The 27,872-nt window shown below is 41.2% G+C and overlaps 1 protein-coding gene across 2 annotated transcripts; it reads right to left on the reverse strand.

The window, feature by feature from the left end:
* Positions 1-3,546: 3,546 nt before the first annotated feature.
* bahd1 (bromo adjacent homology domain containing 1) lies at positions 3,547-26,542 on the reverse strand. 2 transcript variants are annotated; one of them, XM_068580784.1, is made up of 7 exons: positions 25,945-26,542; positions 10,208-11,974; positions 6,693-7,102; positions 6,204-6,363; positions 6,013-6,092; positions 4,690-4,781; positions 3,547-4,563 (listed from the first exon to the last, which is right to left on the reverse strand). In XM_068580784.1, exons 2-7 carry the CDS (start codon positions 11,847-11,849, stop codon positions 4,371-4,373), a joined length of 2,577 nt encoding a protein of 858 aa, XP_068436885.1. In that variant the 5' UTR covers positions 11,850-11,974; positions 25,945-26,542; the 3' UTR covers positions 3,547-4,370. The 2 variants fall into 2 exon arrangements, with proteins under 2 accessions (XP_068436885.1, XP_068436886.1); XM_068580785.1 differs by lacking the exon at positions 25,945-26,542 and adding an exon at positions 16,093-16,243.
* Between the last annotated feature and the right edge of the window lie 1,330 nt (positions 26,543-27,872).

The raw sequence follows: 27,872 nt of genomic DNA on the forward strand, positions 1-27,872 counted from the left end.
CACAGTCTTGTTTTTCCTGTCATGATCTACGCAGTGTAATAAATGAATGGGATCCTTCTCTTTCCAGGTGGAAGGAGATAAGTTAATTAGAAAAGTAGAAACAAGGGGAAAAGGCTTGAATGATTAAAAAGATAACTGTGATTTAGATCAAATATTAATGTTGTTTACTTTATGTTTACATTTAAATAAAGATGATTGACATGTAGTTTTTATGTAGCTGAAATTGTAAAACTTTCTCAGATAGAGGTATAGTTTTCTAATTAAATTGTCTATAAAAAAACAAGCTGAAGGGAGGAGAGTTGAGAGCTAGATGTTGTGAGAATATTTCATTTTGCGATAACGGGAGTTTTATGACCCTCATTAAGTTTGTAATTTAGATATTGTTCAATCTCAAATATGTCTGTTTAGTCCTCTACGAACCTTTGAAGAAAACTTTTCTTCTGCGATATTTGACACAAACAGTTTTTCGAAAACTTCTTTTAAATCTGTGTTTTTCGCTGTGATGAAACCATCACAGCTAAAACATATTGGCTGAGTGAGCCCCCATGTGGGCAACAACGAGTACTGCAGCTCTCATCCTGGCTCGAGTAGTTGTCAATTAAACTAGATAAATGTCATAAAAAAAACTTCCAAACACATGTTCAAACTCATATATTATTTATTACAATTAAATATTTTTCTTATATTACAGAGGTCCATTTGAAACCATACAAATAATCTGTGCTGTGGTTAATATTTCCAAGATATTTCCAAAAACGCCATGCAAAGAATATGAACATAAATTCACCTCAGAGGAACCAAAGTATAGGTTTTTTTTTGTACACCTGGGAATGAAATAAAAATTCATGTGTCATACCTTCCCCTGTTTCTCTTTTTGGTGCAAACACCTCTTTGTGGTGATTCAAGATCGGACCAGTGTCATCTGGCAACAATTAAAGGCATTTGGAAGGTGTGTGTGAAACCAACAGCTCGTCTTTATCTTCGTGGAAAACGTTCGGAGTAAATAGGGGTTAATGGGAACAGGCACAGAGGACCAATTAAGACATAAGTATCACACATCTTGATTAGACATAATTAGTTTGCAGAGTGATTCCTAAGGCCATAACATGTACTGTGTGTGGTTTTCAACTCTGATCCAGAACCTCCAGCCGGATTTAAAATTAAAGATCCAAATCAAACTAAATAAACCTAATTCTGCTTTGTTGGATTGTACCGTGTTGGGTTCAATACTGTACATCCACCATCCATCAACGTTCAATTGAAGGTTCCAGCGGGTGGAGAAAGTTTGCTTTAGTTTTGAAACAGACGGATAACCTTTGGTTTGATAAAAATGGCACGGCCTTTTCTTTCCATTTAATCCTAATGAATGAACAAGAGTCAGAAAGTAATCTGCCCTCTGTACACAACGTAAAGCAAAAGTAGGCAGGATGTGGACATTTTTCAGATGGTACTCTACCCAAAATCTATCTTTTCACAATCAACTACCCCCTGAGGGTTCAAGGTGGCTGTAAGTAGTTTGCGGTTCATGTAGAAGAGCGCTGGGAACCTTAAAATATGTCGGATGCAAAGGATTGAAATAGTGACAAATTTCAAAGCAGAATAACGGCTTAAAACCTCTCAAACACTCCTGCAGCATAATCCATTTCCTCACTGCTTGAAGCTCTGCCAGGAAATTATGTCTTTTGTTTGGAACATAATGCCCATACAGACAGACAGCTGAGGGGTAGATTATGATGAAGAAGTGGATTAGAAAAGTCTCTGTGGACATTTTGATATTTTTTATCCACCATGAAAACTTTGTAAGGACCGAAGTTCATCCCAACTGATGGAATTTAAGCTGACTGCAGCCGCCGTTCTTCAAGAAACACAAAACTACTAACTCAATATTTTGGGAAATACACTTTTGTTGTTGAGAGTCAGATGAGAAAATCAATACCACACTTGTGTCTGTACGCTAAATATGAACCTACATCCAGTGGACAGGTAGCCCAGCTGAGAATAAAAATGAGATTATCACAGACACCATGCTATTTAGTGAAGTTTATAGGTGCAGGTAGATGGATCATTTTGCCTTTTCTGACAGATCTGTTTCCTCTGTAGTCTTGATGCTCAGCGAGGCTGATCGGGTGCTGGATGGAGCGTCGCCTGCTATCCATCTCCTCAGTTAATTCTACACAAGAAAGCAAATAAGTGCATTTCCCCAAATGTTGAACTAAAGCCGTAACAAATCATTTTACATTTGAATCGAAACTTAGCCAAAATAAAAGTGTTCATCAAGGATCAGTTTTACATTTCGGATCGCACAAAAGATCACACGAATGCGATGGACCGGAGATGCCTTTCAAGCATCTAGGAATCAAGATCGGCACACTAAGAAGCCTCACTACCCGAGGCTGATATCAGCACACATCTCTAAATGAAAGGCTGGGAATGTTCTATAAGGCAGCAAGATCAAGGGCACAGGCTAATGGCAAGGTAGGTTTAAATCATTGTAGCATTCGGCATTTAAAGGTGACGAGGCAAAGCTTTATCATCTTAGGAGAAGTGACAGGAGAATGGCAGGAAGCTGGAAGAGGCCAAGGTACATTTTGGTCCTGCAGGTTAAGCATCTCTGGTCACATGTTAGCAGGTGTCCTTCAAACTTTATCTGAGATCCTTCGAAATGTGTCCTTGAATCTGCCCGGAGGACTTTAACATTTTCAACACAACATTTAATAGGCTTGTATTGAGCAAGCAAGCTCAATCAGTCACAGAAATACTATTGCGAATGACTTTATCTTAGACAGTGCAGCTAAGAAGGAGAGACCTCCTTTATAATCAGGAATAGAAGCCACTCATCTAAAACTCTATTCTTTAAAATTATCTTTTGAAAATAAATTATATTTTTTTCAGTACAGAAATAAATACATATCTTCTCTCAAACATAGGAATGGATCATCATCATCACAGATCTAAATGCTACACTGAATACATTACTCACCATTTCATCGGTGAAGAAACAAGAATATAGGTGACTAACTGCCATCTGCCACAAACAGAACAGACACGCATCCAGATATATAAATGCAAATATACAGTCAGCTGAGACCAAAGTCATATTACACCTCTGACAGCCAGCTTTGAGAACGTAAAATATTCCTCAGCGTTGGCATAACAAAAAAACCTCGTCAATGCTCGGCTCATTGGAGGTCGTCACACTGCAAAAATCTAACGAACTGAACTGTGCTTTCTTTGTAGAGTCGGTACTACATTAGGAAATCACCATTCAGGTGAGTAGAAGAGTTACACAAAACCCAAACTTCTCTCAGAAAAACCAGAGAGGTGGAGCTAAAAAAACATCCACGTTTCATTTGCTGTGCCTGTACTTAATCATTGTTAAAGTATTTAAACAAACCTTCTGATCAAGAACTCGCCTCACAGCTGTGGTCAGAGTTTACGACAAAGACCTACAGGTCAATCACAGGTACATGATAAGGTAAATATTAAATCATACAACCCTTTGAAAACTGGGACATTTGCTTTCTTGACAAGATGTTGATGAGGACTTTTGTCTGGTAAATATGTAGCTGTGGCCAGCAGCTAGTTAGCTTAGCTCAGTAAAGAGACTGAAAACATGCGAGCTAATCGGCCCCGCTTCGAGTCTCTATGCTTAGCTGGCACTGGGTTTCTATTTAACCATACCGACACAACAGTGGCATTATTATCTCATCTACCTTTTGTCAAGACAGCGAAAAATATCCCCAAAACTATTCCGTAAAACACCTTGAACACAGATGTGCACGAGAGCTTCATTTGCATCTGCAAACATTTGTATGCAGAATATATCGAATATCAAATGTGATTAAATCTTCAGCCACTCAGAAATCTCTTTTCTGAAGGACCAATGCTGGTCCTTGCCTAACACACCTACAAAATACCCAAGATTTTCTTCAGCTATGGTGTATCATTGAGATACACGGAGTGTCTGATGTCCGTCAGGCAGACAGTAACATAATTCACATGTAACATCAACCTCTCTTCATACCGATCAAATGTCACATTTCTAAGAGCTACAGTAGCATTTTCTACAGCAGAATAAGTTCCACATTCTCCAAACAGCTGCTACGACACCACAGAGCCATGTAAGATGAAGACCGCTACACTGCCATATTAACCTGTATACTATATGTCAGGGTATTACTCTTACTAAATAAAAGGTGTACAAGCAACATATTTAAAAAAAAAAATTAAGCTCATCTGCTAATCCTTCAACCTAAACTTCCAGTTCATGTCCCACAAGCAGCGGGTAGGTATGTAGCCAATCAAAGTTGTGGAGCATGTCTAACATTATCTCACTTCCAATGGCATTGCGTGTCATGCCGCGTCAGATGCTACTGCAGGTTCTTGAGGAGGCGTCCGTAGCGAAAGTCATAGACGTGTCGACAGAAAAACACCAGCTCTGGGTCGACGTCATCGGGCACACAGTGGTGGGTGGGCATGGCGTTGACGACAATGGGTGGCACCACAAAGGCGGCGGCACAGTCGCGCACGCCCTCCCTATGGCGTTTCACCAAGGCACAAAATCTGGACAAAGCGCAAATGCAGGACATCAAATTCAATCGTCGTCAAAAAAGCAATTTAGAAAAAGGAAACATGTTAAATGCAAGAAATATACTTCGTAAAAAGCCGCCACAAAATGTTTTCTCTTACCGACAATACTGTGCCAATGTTAGGACGTAGCATTTGTCTTCAATACAGGCCACACTGTTAACATCCTGGTGACGAGACGCGAAGATCTCATTCTGGAGAGAGAGAATTTGTCAAAAAACTCAATCAATCAAGACTCAAAATGAAACAACGGACCCCTTAAATGTTCTCTGTGTGTGTGTGTGTGTAGCATTTGGTTCCAGATTCAATCCACAGAAACGTTTTAGCTTGTCGGTCGACACAAAATGTAAAACGGCCCCATCTAGAGCCGGTGTTTGGTTTGTCCATTCTGGGCTACTGTAGAAACATGGCTGTGTAAATATAAACTGTTCAGTCTCATTTTCAGGTGATTTCATATTAAAGAAAACCTCATTATTAACATCACAGTCCCTCTTAATGCCACACACAGTTTCTTCTGGCCTTCACAGGGACTTTAAAAGATACTTTCTGTTTACTTCATTGTACGTCAGCACTTGTGCATCACCTTCATGTTCAGACATATAAAGAGCAAGACAGAGTCACAGCAGCAAGATGTTTCTTCCTCTGAGGCGAAGCCTTGCTGCTGTTCTCACACTGCTGCTCTGATGTGTTTGTTGTTTGTAAATGCAGCCGAAAAATGACAATCTTCATGTGGTTTATTGTTTCTAGAGATTAAATAAAGTGCAACTTGGTCCTTTGGGAGATTACTGACAATGTGAAGCAGGCACAACAGAAGCTTTAACATGTGTGTCTGCCAGCGTGTGTCTCTCTCTTTCAACACCTCTTTTTTTTGTTTTAATGGTAGTTTTTTTTTTTTATTTCAAGCAAACTCATGATGGAGAAATAGAAAGAAATTTATGAAAAGAAGCTCAAGAATAATTGCGAAAAACATGTGTGTTATGTTGTGTTGCAAAATAATCCTCATATCCCTCAGAAACAACACTTTATTAGAAAAAGGAATTAGGACACTGTATTTAAATAATGTTGTCACTGTATATTTTACAAATCTTATAAAAAGTTTCCATCTTCCCCTCCGTCTGTGGTTCTCACCCTGAAACCCGTTTGTTTCTACTCAAGACGTTGAGCTTTAAAAATGAATCATACATATAAAAGTTTAATTTAAAAAAAGGGGTTATGTTTTATAAATCAGTTTATGTTATTTCCATTTTTCCACTTAAGAGACTTGGCAGGAAGCATAAATATTCTTGCTATGCTTACATTCAGTTTAATAAACCTTGCATGCTGATTTTCAAACTATTTGCACATTGTTAACTGGAGCTATGTTTAATTTCACACCTGCCACTTTCAGACCAATCAGAAACCGTTGTAAAAGGTGTAAAACCTCACCTCACAATGCATGCTGGGATTGCATCCCCCCTGTGTGTGTTCTGGACGGTAGTACCAAAACAAACTCATCATCAGCTCTCCTGAAGATAAACAAACAAAAACACACACAGTTCACTCCAGTGCTCATCAGTTATTACCGCATTCATTCAGCTTGTGCTGGCAGTAAACACCGTGTACAGCAGGCGTCCCACCTGACTCTGGCTCCTCCCACAGCGCTGAGATCTTCGCCACGTAAGGCAGAGACTTCTTTCTCGGTCCAGATTTCAGCAGAACAGTGTCTCTGACCCGAATCAGGTCCCCGTCCCTCTGCACTCCCTCGAAACACTTCCTCAGCACCAGAGCCTCCTCTCCCTGTGAACACAGGCAGCAGGAAACACTGAAACACTGAAACACTGAGTTCTCCAGCAGCCTGACGCTGACGAGATGTGAGAGGCTGCGGACAAAAAAGCTCGAGGATGTGATTTGTATTGAATGACTTCTGTATCTCGACAGAAATGTGGACAGTCAGGTGTTTGGACGAAACTCAAAATACGTTGAAGCAGCGCTAACGTGACTATGATGCAGGTGTGATGAATCATACCAAACTCTCTGAGGACAGGGCAAATGGCACCGCATGTTACACTACAAGCAGCACCGTCATGGCCGCATCAAAAAGCCCCAGCGTGACTTTCTCTACGTACCACAGAGAAAACCTCCTTCTGAAAGGGCAGGCCAACTGGCTGCCAGCCATTGGTGGATTTTTGGCGTCCGTTCCTTGGCTGCTTGGCAACCGTTCGCCCTCCGACGCTGGCTGCGCCGAGCTTCTGCTTCTTGTTCCTGTTGAGCGGGCAGACAGCCGCGCTGATGCTGCCGGTGCCGCGTGCGCCAGACCTCGACCCGCTGGGCGACTTGGCACTCTGTGGACACTCCTTCGCCACCTGCAGCGGAGGCTGCGGTTGGCTGGGGTCGGACAGTGGAGTTTGAATGTGGGGCACCGATTGGCCGGCTGGAGGCACAGTGGGAAAGGGGCAGCCAGTGAGGGTTCTGGGGCTGAGCGAGACGGGGATGGAGGAAGAACTGTGATGGCCATTGAGGGTTGATGGGTAATCGTCTGTCGAAGAAACAAAAGAGGCAACATAATAAAGTAGAGTGACGGACCGTCAGCTGCAGGGATCCACAACCTTTAACAAGGTTACATAATAGAGACATGAACGACACACGTTGTTATTAGTTCCGCTGAAGCAGCAGAAATAACACACAGAGCCTCATTTAAGGTCAATTATAGTCTTTAACATAGCAGCCACACACACACGCACACGCACGCACACACACTAATGGTAATTGCATTTCAATGTTTCCCATACATACATACATACATACATACAAGTATCAAAAACATTTTGTGTTACTTGTACTTCCATGCCGCTTTACACAAACTACATTTTAGAGGGAACATTGTATTTTGTACTCCACTACATTTATTTGACAGCTGGTTTATAGTAACTGCAAATTAAGATTTTATGTACGAAACCTTTACCGACCTCATAAAGTCTGATGTATTGTGGACTATAATGTGGCTCAACCTCAACATCAAAATGCTGCTTCCACAGTAGTGAGTAGTTACTGGTTAGTTTAACTCCTAATGCTTTCAGGACATTTTGCTGCTAATACTTGTGTACTTTTACTGATGTAAAAGTGTACTGTCATACATGACCAATTGAGGCTGTAACAGCAAAGCACAGGTGCATTTTATTGCTTGTGAATCCAGTCTTTGTTCTGTAAACTAAATGTCCCATTGGCTGACATCCTGTAATCCAGAAAACAAACGGCCATTGTTTCCGGACGTTTATTGTTTTGAAAATACAAACTCTTTGTACGTGACTAATTATTGCACAAAATGTCATTGAACCTTCCCAGTTGCAATTTCTTTAGCGTGATGAGCTAACCCTAACCCAACCAGTCACACTCCTCATACCTAAACCAAATCAAGCAACTCAGACAATAAGGAGTAATAAGAGGCAGAGAGGTGGGTCACACTTTTGTCAGTAAAAAAAAATCAGAAGGTTCAATTACATTATTGTGCATAATAATAATAATAATAATAATAATAATAATAATAATAATAATAATAAGCCTTGTGCTTCCGCTCGGAAAGTGTGTATTTGTATGTAATAATGTTTGAATGTATAAATGCTGTAAGAAGTTTTGCTATATTTTATTTACTTATTTGTGTGTTTTTTTAAAATCTGTTTTTAAAAGCTGAACTGAGGCAAATTCCTATCAACTGTATTGACATGGTGTTGAAGTATTGAATTGAATTCAGGAGAGCAGGCTGACCAAGGGGTGTACGTTGTTTCGCCCGAACAGGTGCAGCAAAATTCACAGGCGGGCGAGGGAGATGTCAATCAAACCTGAATTATACATGCCCATTCAGTGCCGAGAAGAGGTCTAATCAGGCAGGAAAGGGGGAAAAAAAACACCTGTGTGGGTGGACAGGGCCGTTTCACAGGAGACATTTTGACTCGTCATGACAGGAAAACCACAGGTGTTGCGAATAATATTAACCGTGGCTCTGTTCTATTCATGTGTCACAGTAAGCCATGACATCGTGACAGCAAGCCAGCGTGCACAATACCAGGAAAAGCAGCTAAATGGAATTCAGCCATCATTAATTCTGTTATTTACACCTGTGCTTGTCCTACTGTGACAAATGTCAAAATGTCTTCTCAGAAATCCAATAGTAAAAACCTGCAGGTTTCAGTGCTCTTGCCAACAAGGGGCTCAGTCCTCACAGCCTGACCCGGTTTTGGTTGCTGGAGACCACGCAGAGAGAGCGGCAGTGTGTGTTCACATGTAATTAGTATTCTTTGAGGTCACATTCAGGTGTTTCTAACCATACACTCACATATATTCCGGCAGACACATGGTGTTTATGTGTTGCGCCGCAGACATCATAAAGAGTTTTCCTGTTCTGGTTCACGTCTCTGACTCAAACTCTGTAAGTAACTGCTGACATTTGAGCTCATTAGGTTTCAGCTGCAAAGGCCTTGTATTCACTGTCCGGCTGCTTGTATTCAAGCGAAGACAAAAGAGGTCTTGCCCTTTATCTGATTTTTTTTTTTGCTACCTCCCACTCGAGTGACATTCCAAAATGGGAGATTAAAAATGCCTAACATAATAGCTATTCTCAGCACATTGTACTGCTGTGGCGGCCGGATTAGGGGGGGTGAGACGAGACTGCATACAAAATAACCAAAGAACTATAGAGAGCTGAGCTCATGAACGTTTAATACTAAAACCTAGTAGGGAAATCCTTCTGTCTTACTTAAAGGGATCAGTGATTTTACACATAAAGTTAAGTTTCCTTGTCATTGGGAGCTCAGTCTGTGAAAAGAAATGATTTTTATTTATTTTGTGGCTCTGTAGGAAGCTCAAGTCTTATGCTACAATAGAAAGCACACACGGAAACATCCCTCAAAGTCAGAGTTCCTACCTGGCAACTCAATCTACCTCGACCTCACAAAGTAGCGGGTGTCTGACGAAGGGTGGAAGCCAAAATCTCAGCTGATATCGGGCGAAGGCGTATTTACATGGTGTGTGCCCTTTTTCTCTTTCCTTTCTTTCTTATTTTATCGGTGTGGCCCATTTGACTGAGGCAAACTACTGTATGTTCCCAGATTTGTTTTGCTTTGTCACCAGTTCTTCATTGATTGACTGGGCTGTAAAATGTTGTTAAAGTGTCACTGAGATTTTGATTTACAAATATTAAGTATGTTAGTCACAATCTATTGATGAAGGGGGTGACATGATTGAGGCCATGACTCAGTGGTTAAAGTATATATATATATATATATATATATATATATATATATATATATATATATATATATATATATATATATATATATATAAATAAAACCAGGCCTGGGGTCTTAACGGTGGCCCCTTTAAGGTTCATCCGCAGTGCATCACTGCCACAGTTTACTCTGCAGCAGACATAGATATACAGATCCTATCAGGTTTCAGAAATGAAAACGATAATGGACACTCTACTTCCCTTATTCCTTACATCTGAGGCACTTGATGAGTGTTGTTACATAAGAACCATCAAGACAGGGACCAGTGCATTAACTCATCTTGTTGACTCAATTCAGACACACTGCTGGAGGTTATCAAAAGAGCAAATCTAGTAAAAATCAATCCTCTGTCTGCTCACCTCTTTTGATGCCGTGGTTACATGTGGTGCAGTCCGTGGGGCTGAAGGAGCACCCTCCTCTGGAGATGGCTGGAATCACACTGGTGTAGGACGAGTAGCCATTGATCCTGCAGGGCTCTCCGTAGCACGCCTCCACGGAGGTGCAGCAGTACACTGGATGGGTAATCCCTGAGGGCTGTGGACTGGTACTGGGGAGCAGCTTGGCTCTCTTGCCGCTCTTTGGGCACAAAGCAAGGGGCGGTATGGGAGAGGGCGGGGTGTCCGGGTGGCTGAAGTGAACGTAGTAGCCGGGGAAACAGGTGTAGGTGTGCGGGCTGATGGTTATGGCTGCTGGGTGGGTTACAGAGTGAGGGGGCTGAAGATGGTGGTGGTGGTGATGGTGGTGGTGATGATGGTGGTGGAACATGGTGCCATCCCCTGGCTCCTTGAAGGTCTTGTCCCCAAGGAAGAGGGCCAGTCTGTGACAGTACTCCACACACCTCTCCTGGGAGCAGCAGTAGCAGGTGGACACGTCAGTCTCCACCTGCTCTTTTTTGATTGTTTTCAAGGAGAACCCCAGCGAAGAGCCACGATGGAGCTCATGTTTGGGACACTCCTGCCTTCCGGCGGTGCCCTTCAACTCTGGATCCAAAGTCTCGCTTTTACACAAACTACAGCAACCCTGCATGGTCGAGTCCAGCTGGGAACGAGCCGGATCCTGTGTACCCTGTTTGATGTGCTTTAGTTGGTCTGCATGTTTGGGATGTGTTGTTCTTTTGGTCGGCGTCGTTTCTCCACGTACTGGTTTACTGCTAATCTCACCCTGAGTCGGAGCTGCTGCTTCACTCCCACTCGCCGGCTTGGGCTCCGTCTTTTTTTGCCGTTTGGTTCCATACTGGGCACTAGTGAGTCTGAGCAGCGTTGCAGCAGTAAGGCCTGCTTGACGCCGAGGCGTCGGTGCAAACAAAGCCAACCAGTCGATGTTCTGAGCCTCCGCTGCTGCTGACCGCCTCTGTTTTTTAAGTCTTTCCTTTGGGTCTGCTTTCCCTCGTGGAGAAAGCTTTTTGGTTTTATGACCTCTATGTTCAGTTTTAGTGAGACTATCTTTAGCTAAATCTTCCTTAGAAGGCTGCCGTTTCTTTGCGAGATTTGACGCCAGAGAATCATATCTGTAGAGCAGCAAGCTGTTGACAGCCTCAGCGTTAAGAGAGGCCATTCTCCGCTGGCGAGGCTCAAAGACAGGTGCGGGAGACATGAGTAAGGCGTCAGATTGTTTGATTTTTGGTTCCAGTGCTTGTTGATTGGCTGTGGGCGTTTTCTTAAATCCAGATTTGGTCCTTCTTTGACTGGAGCTGGAGTGCAGCTTCTTCTTGACTTTAACCCTCTTTTTTTTGCCAGGTTTTGGTGCGTCCTTTACTTTACCCTCAACTCGTTTCTCCTCCAGACGGGTGAGCAGGACGCAGCAGTCCAGCGCTTCTCCATCACCCCCTGCCAGTGTCTTCTTTCTCTGTCGATAGGACTCTTTTTTATCCTTCTTTTTCCTTCCTCTCAACTCATTTTTTCTTTCTTTCCCTTTTTTCACACCACCTCCTTTCTCCTTGCTTCCCTTCTCCTTCCGGGGTTTCCCACATTTCACAGGCTGGCTCCGCTGAGCTTTCACCATTGTCACAGCGTCCGGGGGCAGAGCCACCGCCTCTTCATCCACGAGGTGCTACGATGGCGGGTTTGAGATCAGAACGACCCTTCAGCGAGCATCATCATGGGTCATCACCAGGGTCCATACACTCTCTGGGGAGACACAGATTGGACATTTAACTGTAAAGCTGAAGCCACACAAAGACAGAAAATCTGAGAGTGACTTTATGTCACCGACAGGATCTTTTGATTTGCATTATTCAACAATTGGTTTTATTTAGTTTGCCGTCCAGGTCCCCAGAGAACAGGACCACTTAGACAGCATTTCTCCTTGACATGCAAATACACTGCACACACAAGACTGAAGGAAGATGAACTGAGATAAAGAGCACATGATCGGTTATGCCTGAGGCCATATGTTCTCCGACCTCTTTTCCATTTGTCTGCTCGGTCTTACTTTAAGCTGTGCTCTTTTTCCACTTATCTCATAGTATATGAAATAAGCATGCTTTATGTGACGCATGGTTTGAGTCAGTATTGCAGCTAAATAAAAAATGAAAACTATTGCCTTTTTGCTTTGTCAATAAAGATAATTTTAAGCTCCATGAGCTCATGTTGAAGCACATTAATGACTTACACAATCCACAAGGAGCTCAATATTACAAGATTTTACTCACTCAGTGATGAAAGACAGAAACAGGGCCCAGAATCGGTTTAGGTGATGTATTTAATATTTGGTATGACGGATACTTTTAGAAGCAATTTAGATCTGTAATGCACTACGCCACACTGATTTACTTTAAACCATAGCCACAGCCTGGAGCTGATCTGTGCATGGCACTACGGCTTACCAAATAGCAGGGAATAGATTCAACATGAAAAGACTGTATGACATTGAGGGAGTGTATCTTTCTACAAGGTAAAGGGGTCAGCAAAATCTTTTAAAATCACCGTGAGGTATGACATTAAGGAGTCATTCTCCAAAATTTAAAGACACAAACACAAACGGTATCATCAAATGACTCATGAATTGATCCTTATTAAACCAGCACTGGCGGCGGAAACGCGCATCAAACAATAGCCTCTTTAGTTTCCATGTCAACAGGCTGCTCCAGAGTACATCACAGCACCTCCAGCAACTTCGTAGTAGAAGACGCAGAAGCTTTACGATCCTCTGCAATTCACACAAGTCCTTCGGCTCCCTCAACACAAAAAAAACCCTCACTTAGGAGAAAAACTTGAAAGCTCCTAAGATTCAACCACCCGTGACCTTTATGTTTCGACGCTCCCGTGTGCAGCATGAAGAGATGGATAATCTGTCAGCCCTGAAACACAATTATGCCACTTGACATCCAAGAACTAAGTCAGCATGGGACTTTTTTATATTTCTTTTTTTATTAAGGGACTCTTCAGCCAGAAAACCATTCAGCTTTTATGAACACTTACTCCTTCAAAAATGACTGAAAAGTCTGAATCTCAGCTTCCGTTGATACCGGACACAAATAAGATCAAACAGGGTTCCAAAAAAGTTGCTAGTGAAGAGGGAACATTTGTTATTTGTTGTCTGACATGGGATTGGCTGTCAAGCTCATAGGACATCGACTAATAAATTAGTTTTGAAAAAATCAAGTTGTCCCCAAAGATATTTTGTTAAAACTGAGAAAATCCACAAATACTAAATTGGAACTAGAAAATTAATGCTTTAGAAATAAATAACTAAAGTTTGGATTTGCTCAGACCCAACGGTGTAGAGGTGCAACCGTTCTTGGAAGAGAGGAACCTCATCACCAACCGCCATTCATTCTATTATTAATAAAAATGCATCCGCTCACAAATAAAATCCCAACTTTATGTGAAAAAAAGGCTCCAAATCATACATCTCTAGTATTGACAATGAGTGTCTGGAGTCAGTTGGAATGTGAGACCCTGATATGCATTTGTAAATGACGTTTGTGTGCTCACTGATGTTTTCTGTGAACAATAGTATACAACACAGATATATTCTGCTGCTGGTTTTTTTCACACACCATATGCCCTTATGCCATTTCCTGTTCTTTCCCTACAGTGTGATATTGGTAACAGTCATTAAAAATGTATTCTTCAACCATTTGCAGTCGAGTAACATGCGTCAAAAAGAGAGTAGTGACTGCGTATGACTCGAAAATGCATTCAGTCTGGTAAAAACAGTTTTTGCGCAACATAATAATCACGCATTCTTTTCCCCAGTAGCGTATTTGACACAACTTCAACTTATCACCAAGCGTGCAAAAAAAAAAAAAATCGGCTATTATTTTACAACTAGCTATGATGTCACACCTAATGAAGGGTTGGGAAAACCAAAAACCATGAGTGGTTGTTGTTAAGTGCTCTAATTACAAGGACATTTGTGAGGTTTGCTCATCTTCTTCACACTAAAATCTAAATGTATACCTTGTGTCCGTTAAAAGTCATCTGTTGCTTCATCTTAACATGAGAACATACCGAGTTGAGACGTGTACCACAAAGCCAAACCCACTTTGACTCGGGAGTGGACACAACTCTCGGGCTGGACATTTTCAAAACCATCTCATAGCTTTGTCTGCTCTTATTGCCGGATGACTCGGTGAACCGTGAAATGCAATCCATGAGAGAGAAATTTAATTTCAAGATAACAAGAGGACAGAAGGAGCCTCACATTGAGTTTCTGTCTGCAGATATCAAATCAAGTTGCTTCATTTAAATGAGACAAGCATGCACAATAGAAGCTTGTGGAAGAGCATTTGTATTATTTCCGGCTAAACCTTCACCACAATAACCACAACAAATAAAACAATAGGTTAAAAGTATTATTGTGGTCTGCAATTTGCTTGTGTTTTAACATTGTCTCCATTAGGAAAATCAACAACTAATATATGCACACGCATAGGTTCTTGAAAACCTCAACATTTTGAGGAGCCAGGAGTTGATTAAATACTTTCATACTTGTATGTATATTTTTCAGTATATTCCCAAATAGTCCCCCTTTTCTTGTGAAATACTGGACAGTTTCACTTTTTCAGGCCACACATGTGAAAAAGGTTGGAAACCAGTCATTTAGCCACACATTGCTTCCTAAACATGTGTGGCTTGTGTGGACATGAGTTGTGAGCAGGTTAACAAAAGAGTGAGTTTTTTTTTTTATTTAAAGAATTTTATAGGCCTTAAAATATTAAAGTATTATTCCCAAGAAAAGGGAAACTAAATATAATTGTTTTGAAGATTAAATATGCGTTTGATCATCATCTTATGACTTGTCAGGTTCACCATTTCCAGTATTTTCAAAGAGAAACAAGCACACATCTGAAATTATTTTGGGTAACATGCATGTTCTCTCTTTTCCCTTTTGATAATATACTTCAAACCCTTATCTAGGGACCCTTTTGAAGCACTGATTTAGAAGATCAAATTGACAGACATCCAACTTCTGAAAATTACTGATACAAAAAAAAACAAAAAAACATCTTCAAACATTATGCAATTTAAAATGAATGGAGCATAATGGACACTTAGAACCCACATAATGATAATTGTGTCCCTCCCTCTGCGTGCAAACGGACTGTACAGTAATATGTGAAGATAGAGGAGGAGGTGGCCGAGCTGCCTGGCTGTCACACAGACTCATCCAGAGGACGGACATGGTGTAGAGCTGTCATCATGAGAGGAAAAGCCCTGAGGCAGGCAGGAGCTCTCAGGAATCTAAGCTGTGTGTGCTGCTTCAGATAGTGCATATCACCACAAGTCCACTTTCCTGGAGCAAAATCAGCAGTTCAACAATCCTCCACCAACACCAACCACCAACCGTCCTCCACCACCTCCACCACCACCATGCATGTTCAGGCACCAGCAGTTACAAACACACCCACATCCACTCATGGAACATGGATTCTAATAAACGTACAAATGCAATTAAGAGCTGCGCTATTGCACGTATTGTAATCAGGCTTAAAAAAGAAAGAAAGAAAGAAGAGAGAGAGAGAAGCAGACTCGCCTACTGGAGCTCGTAGTTGGCCATGGTGGTGGACGGTGTTAATCTGACAGCATGCCGTAGCAGGAGTGCAAAAAAAAAAGCTCCTCGGCGGGGAAACGAGCCTAAAACACCCGGACATCCTCGATCAATCCGGGGTTCGAGGCGCCGCTAGTTAAAACCAATGTCATCAGGAGCTCGTGTTACAGCCGAGTTGTTAGAAGCAGGCTACCCGCCGATCCTATCATCTCCAACTGTGACGGGAATTACGGCAGCGATTGATCATTACCTTGCGTGTCCCGTCGGGAAAATATCTGTTTTGGTTGTTTTTTTTTCTCAAAAAGATCCCGTCCGTCCTGTTTCTGGTGGTCAGTTTCGGGCTGTCGACCTGGGGAGCGATCCGCGGACCAAACAGCCCACAGTAGCTGGAGACATGGTGAACAAATCGGTGAGCGGTGACCTACTTCCGAAGTGGCATGCTGGAGATAATATTCATGCGCTGCCTGCATTCACATTCGCCGTTGCACCGGGACATCCCTCTCTAACGCTCGTGTTGCTGTGATATCCCTGCAGGGATTGAACTGTGTCCGCAATCATAGCTGTGGTCGGTTTCGGGGGTTTTCTTCTCCACTTCACGGCGTTTTTTTTTTAAATTTATTTTTTAACATTGCTTATACGAGAAATATGCGCGTGTGCCCCCCCCCCCCCCCCCCCTTACCTCCCTTCTGCAATATGTCTTATTATTTTACAGCTGTATTTGGATTTTCATGAGCGAAAACATCGCACTGGACATGTAACCTAACCAAACTTCCACCAAATGTAACGTCTCTTCTGACAGCCAACGGGAGGTGGTTGCTCTCAGAAATAGTTAAGTTTGACACAGCAGGAGTTTAAAACATGAGGGAAATAAGTACGTATTTGTATCTAAAACACTATTCAGAGACAAGTGCTTAAAAACTATAAGAAAATAGATCCTAAAGGGCCGTTAAATAGTGCCAATTAGGACTAGTGTTTAAAAAGTCAATATACTAATGGTACCAATACTGTAAGTTATCATTATGTTAAAAACATCAAAGCTCCAACAACATACACATTATGGAAATGACAGGCAACTATTTTTGTCTTAATAAGGCTCATTAACATCCTATTTCATAAGAATAGGCAAGTATCTATACAATACTAATGTATACTAATAATATGTTGTCACACAACTACAAACTACAGGTCCTTAAATCATATATTAAGGTAAAACTACAACGTCCTTTAAACTGCATATTGAAATATTACAGAAATCATATGAAACACTTTAGAAAACCTTAGATAAAATGGGAATATTATAGTAAGGTACAACTATAAGATCACTATGAATATATATATATATATATATATATATATATATATATATATATATATATATATATATATATATATATATATATATATATATCACACTTAATGTGCAGTTACTGCCACAATAAACCAGCTGAAACGATAAGTCTATGTGTAGAAATGTATCAGCAGCAATATTGATCATCAATTAGTAATTTTAGACAAAGAAGCTTCTTTGTCTAAAAATACTAATTGATGATCAATATTGTTTCTTTTCTTGTCTTTTTTGATACCAAACTGATTATTGTTTTGTTCTGTTAGTTTGACAACATAAGACATCTGAATAGTATAAGATGTTGGAATGGACTATTTTAATAGTGTATCAATCAATAATGCAAATAATCATTAGCTGGAACCCTAAAAAACTCAATAAAATATAATCATTACGTATCAAAAGGTCAAAGTAAAACTATTGTTTATATACCATATTATGTTCCTGTTCATCAACATAAACACCATTAAGATCAACTCGGAGTATTACATCCATAATATATATCCCTGAAGGAGTATTTCAGTGATTTGCATTGTCAGATTACTGACAGCACAGAATAGAAGCATACATCCCTCTTAATTAGTCTCATTTACTGTATCCTCTGCTCTTAATGATACGCGGCATCTAATAATGAGGAGTGATGGGTCGCTGCTAATCATTTATTACCCTACTTCTTGAGGAGACACAGATAACATCGGCCTATTACACGATACACACGCTGGTGATGATGATAACTCAGATGCTGTTCTCACTCACTGGATGTTCAATTACAGGGAAAATGCACCAAACAGCAGGTTCAGTCTCTTAACAACAAACTGATTGGAAAGCCTATCAAGTTAGCATCTAGTCAGAATCGAGCGTAATTGGGATAAATGCTGATTGTCCTCATCAATATCAGCTTTCCAGTGTGTAATTAACAGCTGTAAACAAGCTGGGTGCGTTGAGTTAATGAGGCATGAGCACCGGGGGAAGCTGAGGGAGTATAGACTGCTGAGAGCTGACCTGTACTTCAATAAACTGCAACACGCTGCAGAAAGATGCACGACCCCGACCGGGACCATTAGATGCTTCCTGCACGCAGGAAGCACTCACTCACTCACCACTGGTGGTGGTGGTAATGATGATACAGATATAGAGTGGACAACTAAATGATTGCTCAAAAGCACATAGTAGTGAACATAAATTGGGGGCAAAAAAAACATGACAAGAAGCTGAAAGATGTTTTAAGAGTCCAAAGAGCGCACATATTCAGGGGGTTGTGTCTGAGAGCATGTATATCCAGGAGTTCAGTGTGAATATTTAGCCTGGAAATTTCAATTTTAACGTGCCAACAAGTATGAATCAAGTCAAACTGTATATTTGTCTGTTTTCTGGGCTCCCTTGGAAAGAGGATTTCAATTTCAATCTAGCCATTACCAGAAAAGAGAAGTGTAAAACATGATCAAAAACATGAAACATCTACATTAATCTAGGCAAAATGTGTAGTACTTGATGAAAATATGTTGTCAAAACAGATCACAGGTACATATTTGAATAAAAGCAAAGACGGGCTCTTAAAATGAGGTCAAAAGGACCAGTTTTTCCCTTGACAGAGATTAATGAAGAGTGTTTGAATTCGTCATGTCAGGAAAGCAAACCCTTTTCCATCCTGGCGCACAACATGTCATACTATTTTAAACTCAACAGTAACATTTGCATGGTTTTCACCTCAGATATCTCCCAGCTGATGTGGCCGTGTGAACCCCTATTCAACAAGATCTTGTCCCAGAAACTCATCTAAGTAGATATTTACGGAGGATGATGAATTTTCCATTCTAAAATGTGGAGGGATAAGATCGGAGAGAGTGAAATAACACTGTAATACTTAATTGATCTCTTTCTCCGCTTGCATTTCCTGAAAAGTCAGAGCTCAGATTCTGCCAAAGAGCAGCCGTTTTCCAGTTGTCACAGCGTCAACAAAAAGTTTACAAAAAAATAAACAGTGTGTTCTTGCACAAAGGCTCTTTTCACATGTACAAATATTATAGCAATGCCACAATAGGATGTCTTTTCTTTAAGGCAAGAGCAAGCCGCCATAACTGAACAAATCCTGCTATGGCAAAGGAAAGTCCCGACCTCCTCCGCCTCTGAGTGGAGCGTACTTGTTGCTTTCGTTGGGAGGATTGATTCGGTTTAGGCATGAGGAGTGAAACTGATTCGGGTATGGGTAAGACTACTAGGCTAAGCCAATCAGAGGCGGCGTATGGCGGTCATGGGTTCCCCATACATGGAAAATATCGCTACCTGGACTGGTATGACAGTAGCATATAGTGGCTAATGTTAGCAAGCCTAAACTAGACACTATAATCTATATTCTAACGTATCAAATAGGATTCAAAGAGCTTCAATATTGAAATATTGGACTCCAAATTAATGTTAATGTCGCTCTGTAATTGTTGCATATGTAAGCAACTGTTTGCCATCAAGTTTAATGGTGATGATGAGTCAATGTTGTGTGTCATGTGTCCAAAAGATAATTTTGCAAATCAATAAAGTCGCAAATTGTGACAGACATCAGCTGTGGACGTCATGGTGGCGCAAATCAAACAGGAAACATGATTTGACTCTCACTGTTTACTACAGTACCGTCCCGTGGCTGTTCACTGAAAGGGGCGGGACTTCACTTCTCTATTCCCCAGTGAAGCAAAATATGAGTTACAGGAGAGATTTAAATCAAATCCCTCGCATTTTGATTGGACCACTCAATAAAATGTAGCTCAATACGGAGCTCCAGAGGACTGTGGCAGCGTGCACACACACACACACACACACACACACACACACACACACACGCACACACATACACCCACACACACATTATTAGTTTAAATTAGTTGTTACTAAATAAGTTAAGCACACATAATATTTGGTTTTAGATGAACAAAAGATGATACTATAATCTAAAAGCGTTAATTTCACCTTGACTATAAAGCAAAACATGTTTTCAAAGTGATAAAAAAGTGAAGTCATTCAGGAGGCTTCATGCATGTTAACCACCGCAACAACCTGTCATTGTTATACGACGGTTGAAGGCCATGTTGACCAAGGTTTTCGAAAGAATGTGTGTGTGTGTGTGTGTGTGTGTGTGTGTGTGTGTGTGTGTGTGTGTGCGTGTGTGTGTGTGTGTGAACAAGAGGCATTTGTGTCATGCATGCATGGCTGAAATCAACAACATCAGGGTACTCAGTGTTTTTTTGTGTGTGATAACAACATACTTGTACAAGATATATATGTATATATTTAGATACTTTTTGAAGGCAGAATATTAAAACATAAAACTGATTCTTTCTGGTGGAAATAAGACAACGCAAGAACATTTAATCTCAGAATTTACCACTGAAACCAAACAGTTGAATTGATCGTAAACCAAACTTGGAAATGATACAACGTATGTTTAATGCTTTGAAACAGCTGATACATGGCACAAAAGTAGGACAGTTTATATTCTGAATATGATCGCTGAATTTTGTAAATTTAGCTTGCAACTGTGTATGTGTAATTGTTAAAAAACAATGTGTTTGCTGTAAAACAGGACAGGTAGTGAGCGGTTATTTCTCTGCTTCAGCATGTAAGCCTACAGATGTAGAGATGACAGTTCAGCACTACAGAGCAGATACAGGACAGGAAGTGTAATTATCTGCTTCTATTACTCCTCTTCAAAGAGACAGGGCAAGATGCCAGACAGTCTGACTGGCAAAGAGGAAGAGTAGGGGAAAAAGAGCCAGAGAGAAAGAGGCAGAGAGATAGTGATGAAGACTGAATTCACAAAATTTGAAGCAAAGTGCCAGAGAGGAGTGAGGAAAGTGGAGAGGGAATCTCACACCTCACATTTCATCGAGCAGGAGAAAAGTCAAACTTAGTAGAAATCAAAAGGGGCAATTTTTCACATTCAGCCTGCTTTTCTTTGCCTGACAGCTCCTCAGGGATACATAGTTTGACATGGAGTTTCTGAGAGAGCAGGCGAGAACAAGAGAGAAGAAAAATTAAGAGAATGTGTGAGAGACAGCGAGGGGACGGGGAGGGAGGGGAGGCACAAGAGAAGAGAGTGATGGATTGAGATAGCACAGGGAATGGAGACAGAGAGAGATTGTCATCATCATCATGAACAATGACTCTCTGATAGAGCGGGCCTGTCGCTGGATTTTCAACCAGCGGAGGAAGGAGCGAGGAGGAGGCAGCCGCCCGCCCGCCTTCCCACCTGCCAGGGACTCAGTCATGCTTTTAGCATCTGCCAAACTGAAGGACGCTTGGTGCCATGTGCTTTTTACTGAAGGAGTCCGACGTTTGTCAGTCACAGTGAGGGCTTCTGTTCTGTCCGGCCGAAGCCAAACAGGGTATAATACACCCCCCTCATCTACGCACACACACCCTACCCCATGTAAACAATCCCAGTGTGTGTGAGAAGTGAGTGAGACCCTGGCTCTGAAAGCTCCACATCCACTGCAGCTGTGAGCCGACCAACAGCTGACGCCGGGCTGTGGGTCTCTGCTCCCCCCCCCCCCACCAACCCTGCCTCCTCTTCTTCTGTGTTTCCATGAAGCAGACCTGTAATTTTCACAGCTGTGTCCCTGGCATTGTGCCAGGACGAGTCAGAGAAAGAGAGACTGGGAGACAGAGAAAGAGGGAGAGAGAGGGAGAGGGAGAGGGAGAGAGAGAGAGAGAGAGAGAGAGAGAGAGAGAGAGAGAGAGAGAGAGAGAGAGAGACTGGCTAATGGCTTTTAGAGGAGCACAAGCTACAGCACAGCTTTGTGATCCTGAGACACTCGAGGTTCAAACCAAACAAAAACTCAAACAACTAAACCAGATTGAGATTAAATTGTGAAACTCATTATAAAATATATAAGTACAAAAGTACAAAGTTATGTATTTTTTTTAAATGGGTCCCGCTCCATCACCTGAATTGCGTCATTTAGTTTTAAAAAAGGGCGTAGGTTACGACTTGGCTTGTATTGTCGTTTTGTGGGTTACGGTTTCGGTTTAGTTTGTTTTGAACATTTAGCGAGGCGCAACGAAAAAAAATAACATCACCATTACCAATGTGTTTGAACTCCAAAGTACATAAATAGACAGATAGATAGTAATTAATAATATATTGAAGGCACAACACTGACTTCCAACATGAAAAACGGCAGGCTACTTCATGGTCAGGAAGCACCGTGGTGAAATAATTGCCTCTTCTGTCTCTGGAACTTCATTAAATAATTAGAAGATTTGTATCTAATAGTGATGCAACTCTTCAACAAGCTTGTGTTTCAGTTTGTACGTCATTGAACGGGTCCTTTTCAACGGTTTAGTTTGGCATCCCTAAGTTTTGTTTCAAAAGTGAAACCAACAGTATAAAGTAAAAAAATAAATAATGAATTAAGTACATTTAAGGAGTTAAAAAACAGTGCCTGAGTCCCCCTTTCAAAAACCTGTCAGTAGCCTGAGAGGCATTATTACAGTGTTGTACTGTTACATATCCTTAAATAAATGAGGGGCCCATATTTTGGCCTCTTAGCCTCCTAGCAGGTTAATCAGGGTGTGATCTCAGCAAATAACTTGGTGAGTGCCATGTCACTCCTACAAACAGAAACGATGGTCATAGTTAGTAAAACAAGACCCACGTCGTCATCAACCAGCGTTTTCAAAGCCCAGCAGCCACATGGCCATGCAAATCTTGCTGAAATGAAGTAAAGTATGCAGACTTGCAGCTGAAAAAAGAGAAAGTAAACCATCAGAAATAGGTTCAAAAGTTATTTTGTCGACAAAAACCAACACACACGGTATCTTGTCTGAATGGCATCCAAAAGGCATCTCATCAGGCCCAATGAGCTGAGTTCTGTTAGATAATATTTAACCGTGGCACAACAGTGACTATGACGTGCGCTTTGGAAAAAAAGGACTTGTTAGTGTACTTTCCCATGCAACTTTATGAACAACAAAGCCATTCACTTCCTAAAATATGTTTTACTTTTGATTTGAAAGATGAACCACACAAGAACAATACATAATATGTTTACATGTTGAAGACACGCCAAGACCCATTCTGTTAAATACACTTCTCTGCTATCTTTTCTTCTGAACACGAGGCCTTTATCTAAGCAGGAAGTATTTGTCTCCCTTGTGACAGCAGGGACGTCACTGTATTTGGGTGACAGGAGTCTCTCCCTCTCTTCCCCCCTCCCCCTCCAGCCAGCACACTTCTTCAGATATAATGGGATTATGTCCAGGATTGATATCCAGCTTCATGGCTCACGTGTGGGCGCTGCACCTCTTCAACATGCTGCTATGACAGGCCCGTCAAAGTAGGCTGCAGAGAACGGACTAGACACAGATCTATCACGACCTCCAGAACTGAAGCTCTATTGTTGAGCTTTCCTGTCCACAAGAGGCTTTACAAACACCATTATAGTGAAGAATGCACAACGCAACTTGTGTGTCATGCATTAGAACTCTGATGTCATGTCAGAGCATGTACTCTTTAACAGTCTGTTACAGCAGGAGGTGATCAGCTCTCCACAAATATGATGGTCTTTAATTCAAACAGAGATGCTAATTTCCCTGATTAAACACTCAATCTTTAAACTCTACCATATCTGAAAGGTGTGTGTGTGTGTGGGTGGGGGGTACGGTACCAGAGCCCAAGAACAAGACCTCAAATTGATTGTTTTGTCCATCTAACAGTGGTGGAAATACTAAGATACTAAACTACAGTGTGAAACTAATCCATTACAAGTAAAGGTACAGAAGTATTACTGGAACAGGATTATTTTTGTTAACCTACTTAACTATGTTCTCTACTGACGCCTAAATTACGCCTAACTTATGTACCTTTTTGGTGAAAGCACTTTGAAACGTTTGGTCGAAGACAATTGGACAATGGTGCACGTCCTGTACAACACTGCCAATTCATTATTTGGCATAGTTTGCTATTTGTTTTGAGTCTGTTCTTTTAAGAGGAATTGTGTATGTGGATTTGAACTTCTTACAGTTTTGTTTTTAAGTCTGATGTTTGTGTTTAATGTGAAACTGTGTACGCTGCTGTCATGGCCAGGACTCTTTCTAAAAATAGATTTTCAATTTCAATTTCTGGTAAAATAAATGTAAAAACAAAAAACCAACTTCCAGCTGTGTTCAGCTGAATCTGTGCTTCTTAGATCGAGGTAAAGGAAGAAAAAGGGGGCTGGAGCAAACCGATTGACTTACAGACCAACACTTCAACAGTTCTGTGACTTCATCAGAGTTCAAAAGGACAAAGACATAATAAATAAATAATATATATGTATATATACTATATATGATCAACATAATATAGCAGAACTGACTGATTGTTTGAACTATATCAAATCTGCTACTAAATAACTGTATTTCACATCATAACTTTCAAGATTTACCACTTTGCAAAAGAAACAATAGCAGATTAAAATCTAAACTCTTGAGAAGACACACACACACACTTGTAAAAGTAGTAACAACTTATAAAATCCATTTATTCCAATGGACCAGTTCTTGAGAAGTCAAAAGCAGCTGAGTTACCGTCATCTATCGCTTCTATGGGACTCTGTCAGGAAAACAGGAGCTCTCCACCTGACGGACAACTTTCTCCTAAATAAACTTAAACAAGAGGATGTCCTCAAATGCCATCCATCTCTAAATAATATCCATTTGATCCCATTCTCACAATAAGGTACAGACTGGACCACCAAACACAGTCTTGACTGTTTCCACTGTGACCACTGTGCATCTAACTCATCATCAGCCGCCAAATACTTTAGATGAGATGGAACTTTATTCATCTCAAGGGAAATTACTATCACATCTTCACATCCACTGGTAAAATAAACTGCACTATTAAATGCTTCATAAACTGCAGGAGCACACGTATGAATTTCATTCACTACACTTGATGGATGCAGTAGTTTGTACGTTCAGATATATCCGTGTTTGGTTGTTTAGTGTGTGGGCTGTGGCACTTGGATCCAGTATCCAACCAATTAATCAAATGATAACTATTTACCTGTTCTTGTGTTTACATTCGTCCTGTTGGCACTATTAACAGATGTAAATCAATCAGTGTTCTCCAGTCTTCTCCCCCCTTGGAAGAACACAAGGATTATCTGTAAAATGTACTTTAAAGTATTGAAAGTACTTCGTATGGAAGCATAATGGGCCGTGACAGGTACATAGTATGATATGTTCTAATATTAAAGAACATTTTAATGTTGTATCTGATGAACAAGGACCTCTATGTGATATAATTTTGGGTAGTTAAGTGTACTGTACAATACATGTAATGGATACACTCCAGAGGAATACATCAAAGGTGTACTTAAGTGAAGTACTTGTGTATATGTAGCCCAGTTAGGCTTACAGACTAACAGCCAACGATCTTCAGTTCATTATAATAGAAAAGCAGAAAAAAAAGCCACATTTGAGAACCTGGAAAGTGAGTTTTTGGGATAGGATTCAGTTGACTAATTGATTAATCCGCTCATCACTCAGCTCGAGATCCCATAGAGTCAACCAGTACAATACCAGCAGGACCTGTGAACGTCTCCAAGAGGTTTCCCCGTGGCAGGAGCAGGCTTGAACCCGTTCATCTCCAGTAAACAACGTCCGATGTGAGCGAAACCCCGCAGACACCCGAGCGAAGCCTCAAACTAAACTCAAACAGAAGCTGCTCGAGTGGCATTTTCTGCGATCACGAGCTGCAGGAGTCAAAGCCGAGTGTGTACTCACCGTGGAGGCGACACAAGACGACAGGAGTGAAGGAAGGAGCGACGGAGGTCCTTTAAAAGTTTCCTTTCGGGTCCACAGATCGCCACCAGAAAGGAAGGCTCTGTTAATCCGTACGTCGCGGACACATTTTTACTCCGAAGCGCGATCCCGTCCTGCCTCACACTTTCAGTTTTGCACGAGAAGCGATAAGAGTTGAGGGTTGCTGTGTCCTAACCCCGGTTTCAAGAAGGAATATCACTTCCACAGGGCGAGAGAGAGATGCGTCAGGTGTACGCTTCCCGCAAGTGAAGGAGGAAAACAGAGTGGAGGGCGACTCATGTTGAGTTGATCGGCTGAAGGCTTTTTTTTCTTCTTCTTCTTCTTCTTCTTCCTCTCCTTCTCTCTGAGCTGCAGCGCTCCGCGTGAAAATCCCCAGTGTCGACACTTTAAAGCACAATCCTGGTTTAGAAGACGATGCGAAGCGTGCTAAGCTTTTCGGCAAGCTCCCTGCAAACTACGGCTCACTTCAGCGTGTTTTTACATAACAGCATCATCCGCTTTTTTTATGTTGACGCATCATGTAGCGAAAACATGGAGTTTCTTAAAGGGCCACGGACGCGCCGTCCACATGTCACCGTCCCCGGCAGCAGCAGCAGCAGCAGCGGCGGCAGCAGCAGAGGCCCCGCTGTGGCTGACAGATGGCTTTCACCTAGTTAATGTCTTTAAGCCCTGTTCTTTGGACACTTGAGTTAACCCTGGCAGCGGTGACTGAGAGAGGGGGGGCTCTCGATGAAGGATCCGAGGTTTGTCAGCTCTGGCTCTGGACCAAAACCTGCTCTGACATGTGACCGCATGGAGCCTCCAGGAGCACTCGTGTGGAGGAGTTTGATGTGTTTTATGTGACTTTCTGTCTGTTTACGCCGTGTTGTGTCTTGGCAGCGCGGCATCACGGGCTTATACTGTACGATAGTTTGAAGAAAGATATTGGTTCAAACCTTTTGGTTGTCCTGATTTCACTTCATTTGACTGCAGCGTATTTAAATGAAAATGATATCACAAAATAAAATAGCAAATATGCATTTATTGCAACATAAGTAGATGGACACATATAAAACTCGGTAATCACAGACAGGTGCTGATATTACACATGTGTGCATACAATAACATTTAGTCTGCAAACTACTGCAGGTTCAAAGTACCTTCCTGCTGGCTGCTTATGCAGCTGCTTTAAACATATATTCATTATCCTGGTGCCGCTCTCTGATCATTCACATTTTTAAAAGTTTAAACTCATTATGTATTGTTGTTAATGAATAATTTGGTATTACGTTAGAGTTATGATCCATTAATAGAGGAACACGTTTGGGGTTGCCAGGTTGTGGGAAATGTTCTTTTCCTGTTTACTCTTTCTATGTTTACTCAATCAATGTTTCTAATCAATTCATAAATGTTCTCTCATTTCATAACAAGCCATAGGGTTTGCATTTACAAGTGATGAAAATAATTGTTAATAAATGGATTAATTGGAATTGAGCAACCAAAAGTCTTATTAGTGTATAGCTCTAATCTACAAAGCTATAGTAGAGATGCATTAAACAATATACAAATGTATATGATGGCAATTAGGCATTTAGTGTGCACTTTTCCCCTGAAGGAGTTCTCCTGCCTCAAAGAGACATTCAGCTCAAAAAGACAAAGTCAAGCCCACTCCTCTGACAGAAAGCTTCCTTCACAAAGATCTGGACAACCAGCAAGAAAACCCAGCAGTTTACCTTGTACTTATTACTGATCTGCAAAGCCAACAATGATTGATTCATCTTTTATAAAGTATCCTAGAGACATCTTCTTATATTACTCTAAAGTGTGACCAAAGCTGATAAGCTGGGCCCAAGGTATATTTTAGAAATTAGTAAAATACCAGTAAAGCTATATACAACAATGATGTATCT

The sequence above is a fragment of the Clinocottus analis genome, unplaced genomic scaffold (assembly GCF_023055335.1).
Source record: "Clinocottus analis isolate CAN_PGR_092001 unplaced genomic scaffold, fCliAna1.0.p SCAF_17, whole genome shotgun sequence".
In the NCBI taxonomy this organism is placed as follows: Eukaryota; Metazoa; Chordata; class Actinopteri; order Perciformes; family Cottidae; genus Clinocottus; species Clinocottus analis.

What these genes read in the sequence shown, in the direction of transcription:
- bahd1 (XM_068580784.1), bottom strand. Translation starts at nt 11,849, where the DNA reads ATGGTGAAAGCTCAGCGGAGCCAGCCTGTGAAATGTGGGAAACCCCGG. An exon ending in TAACCACGGCATCAAAAGAG is followed by an intron (nt 7,103 to 10,207) that starts GTGAGCAGACAG and finishes TTTCTTCGACAG; the next exon opens with ACGATTACCCATCAACCCTC. An exon ending in ATCCCAGCATGCATTGTGAG is followed by an intron (nt 4,782 to 6,012) that starts GTGAGGTTTTAC and finishes CTCTCTCTCCAG; the next exon opens with AATGAGATCTTCGCGTCTCG.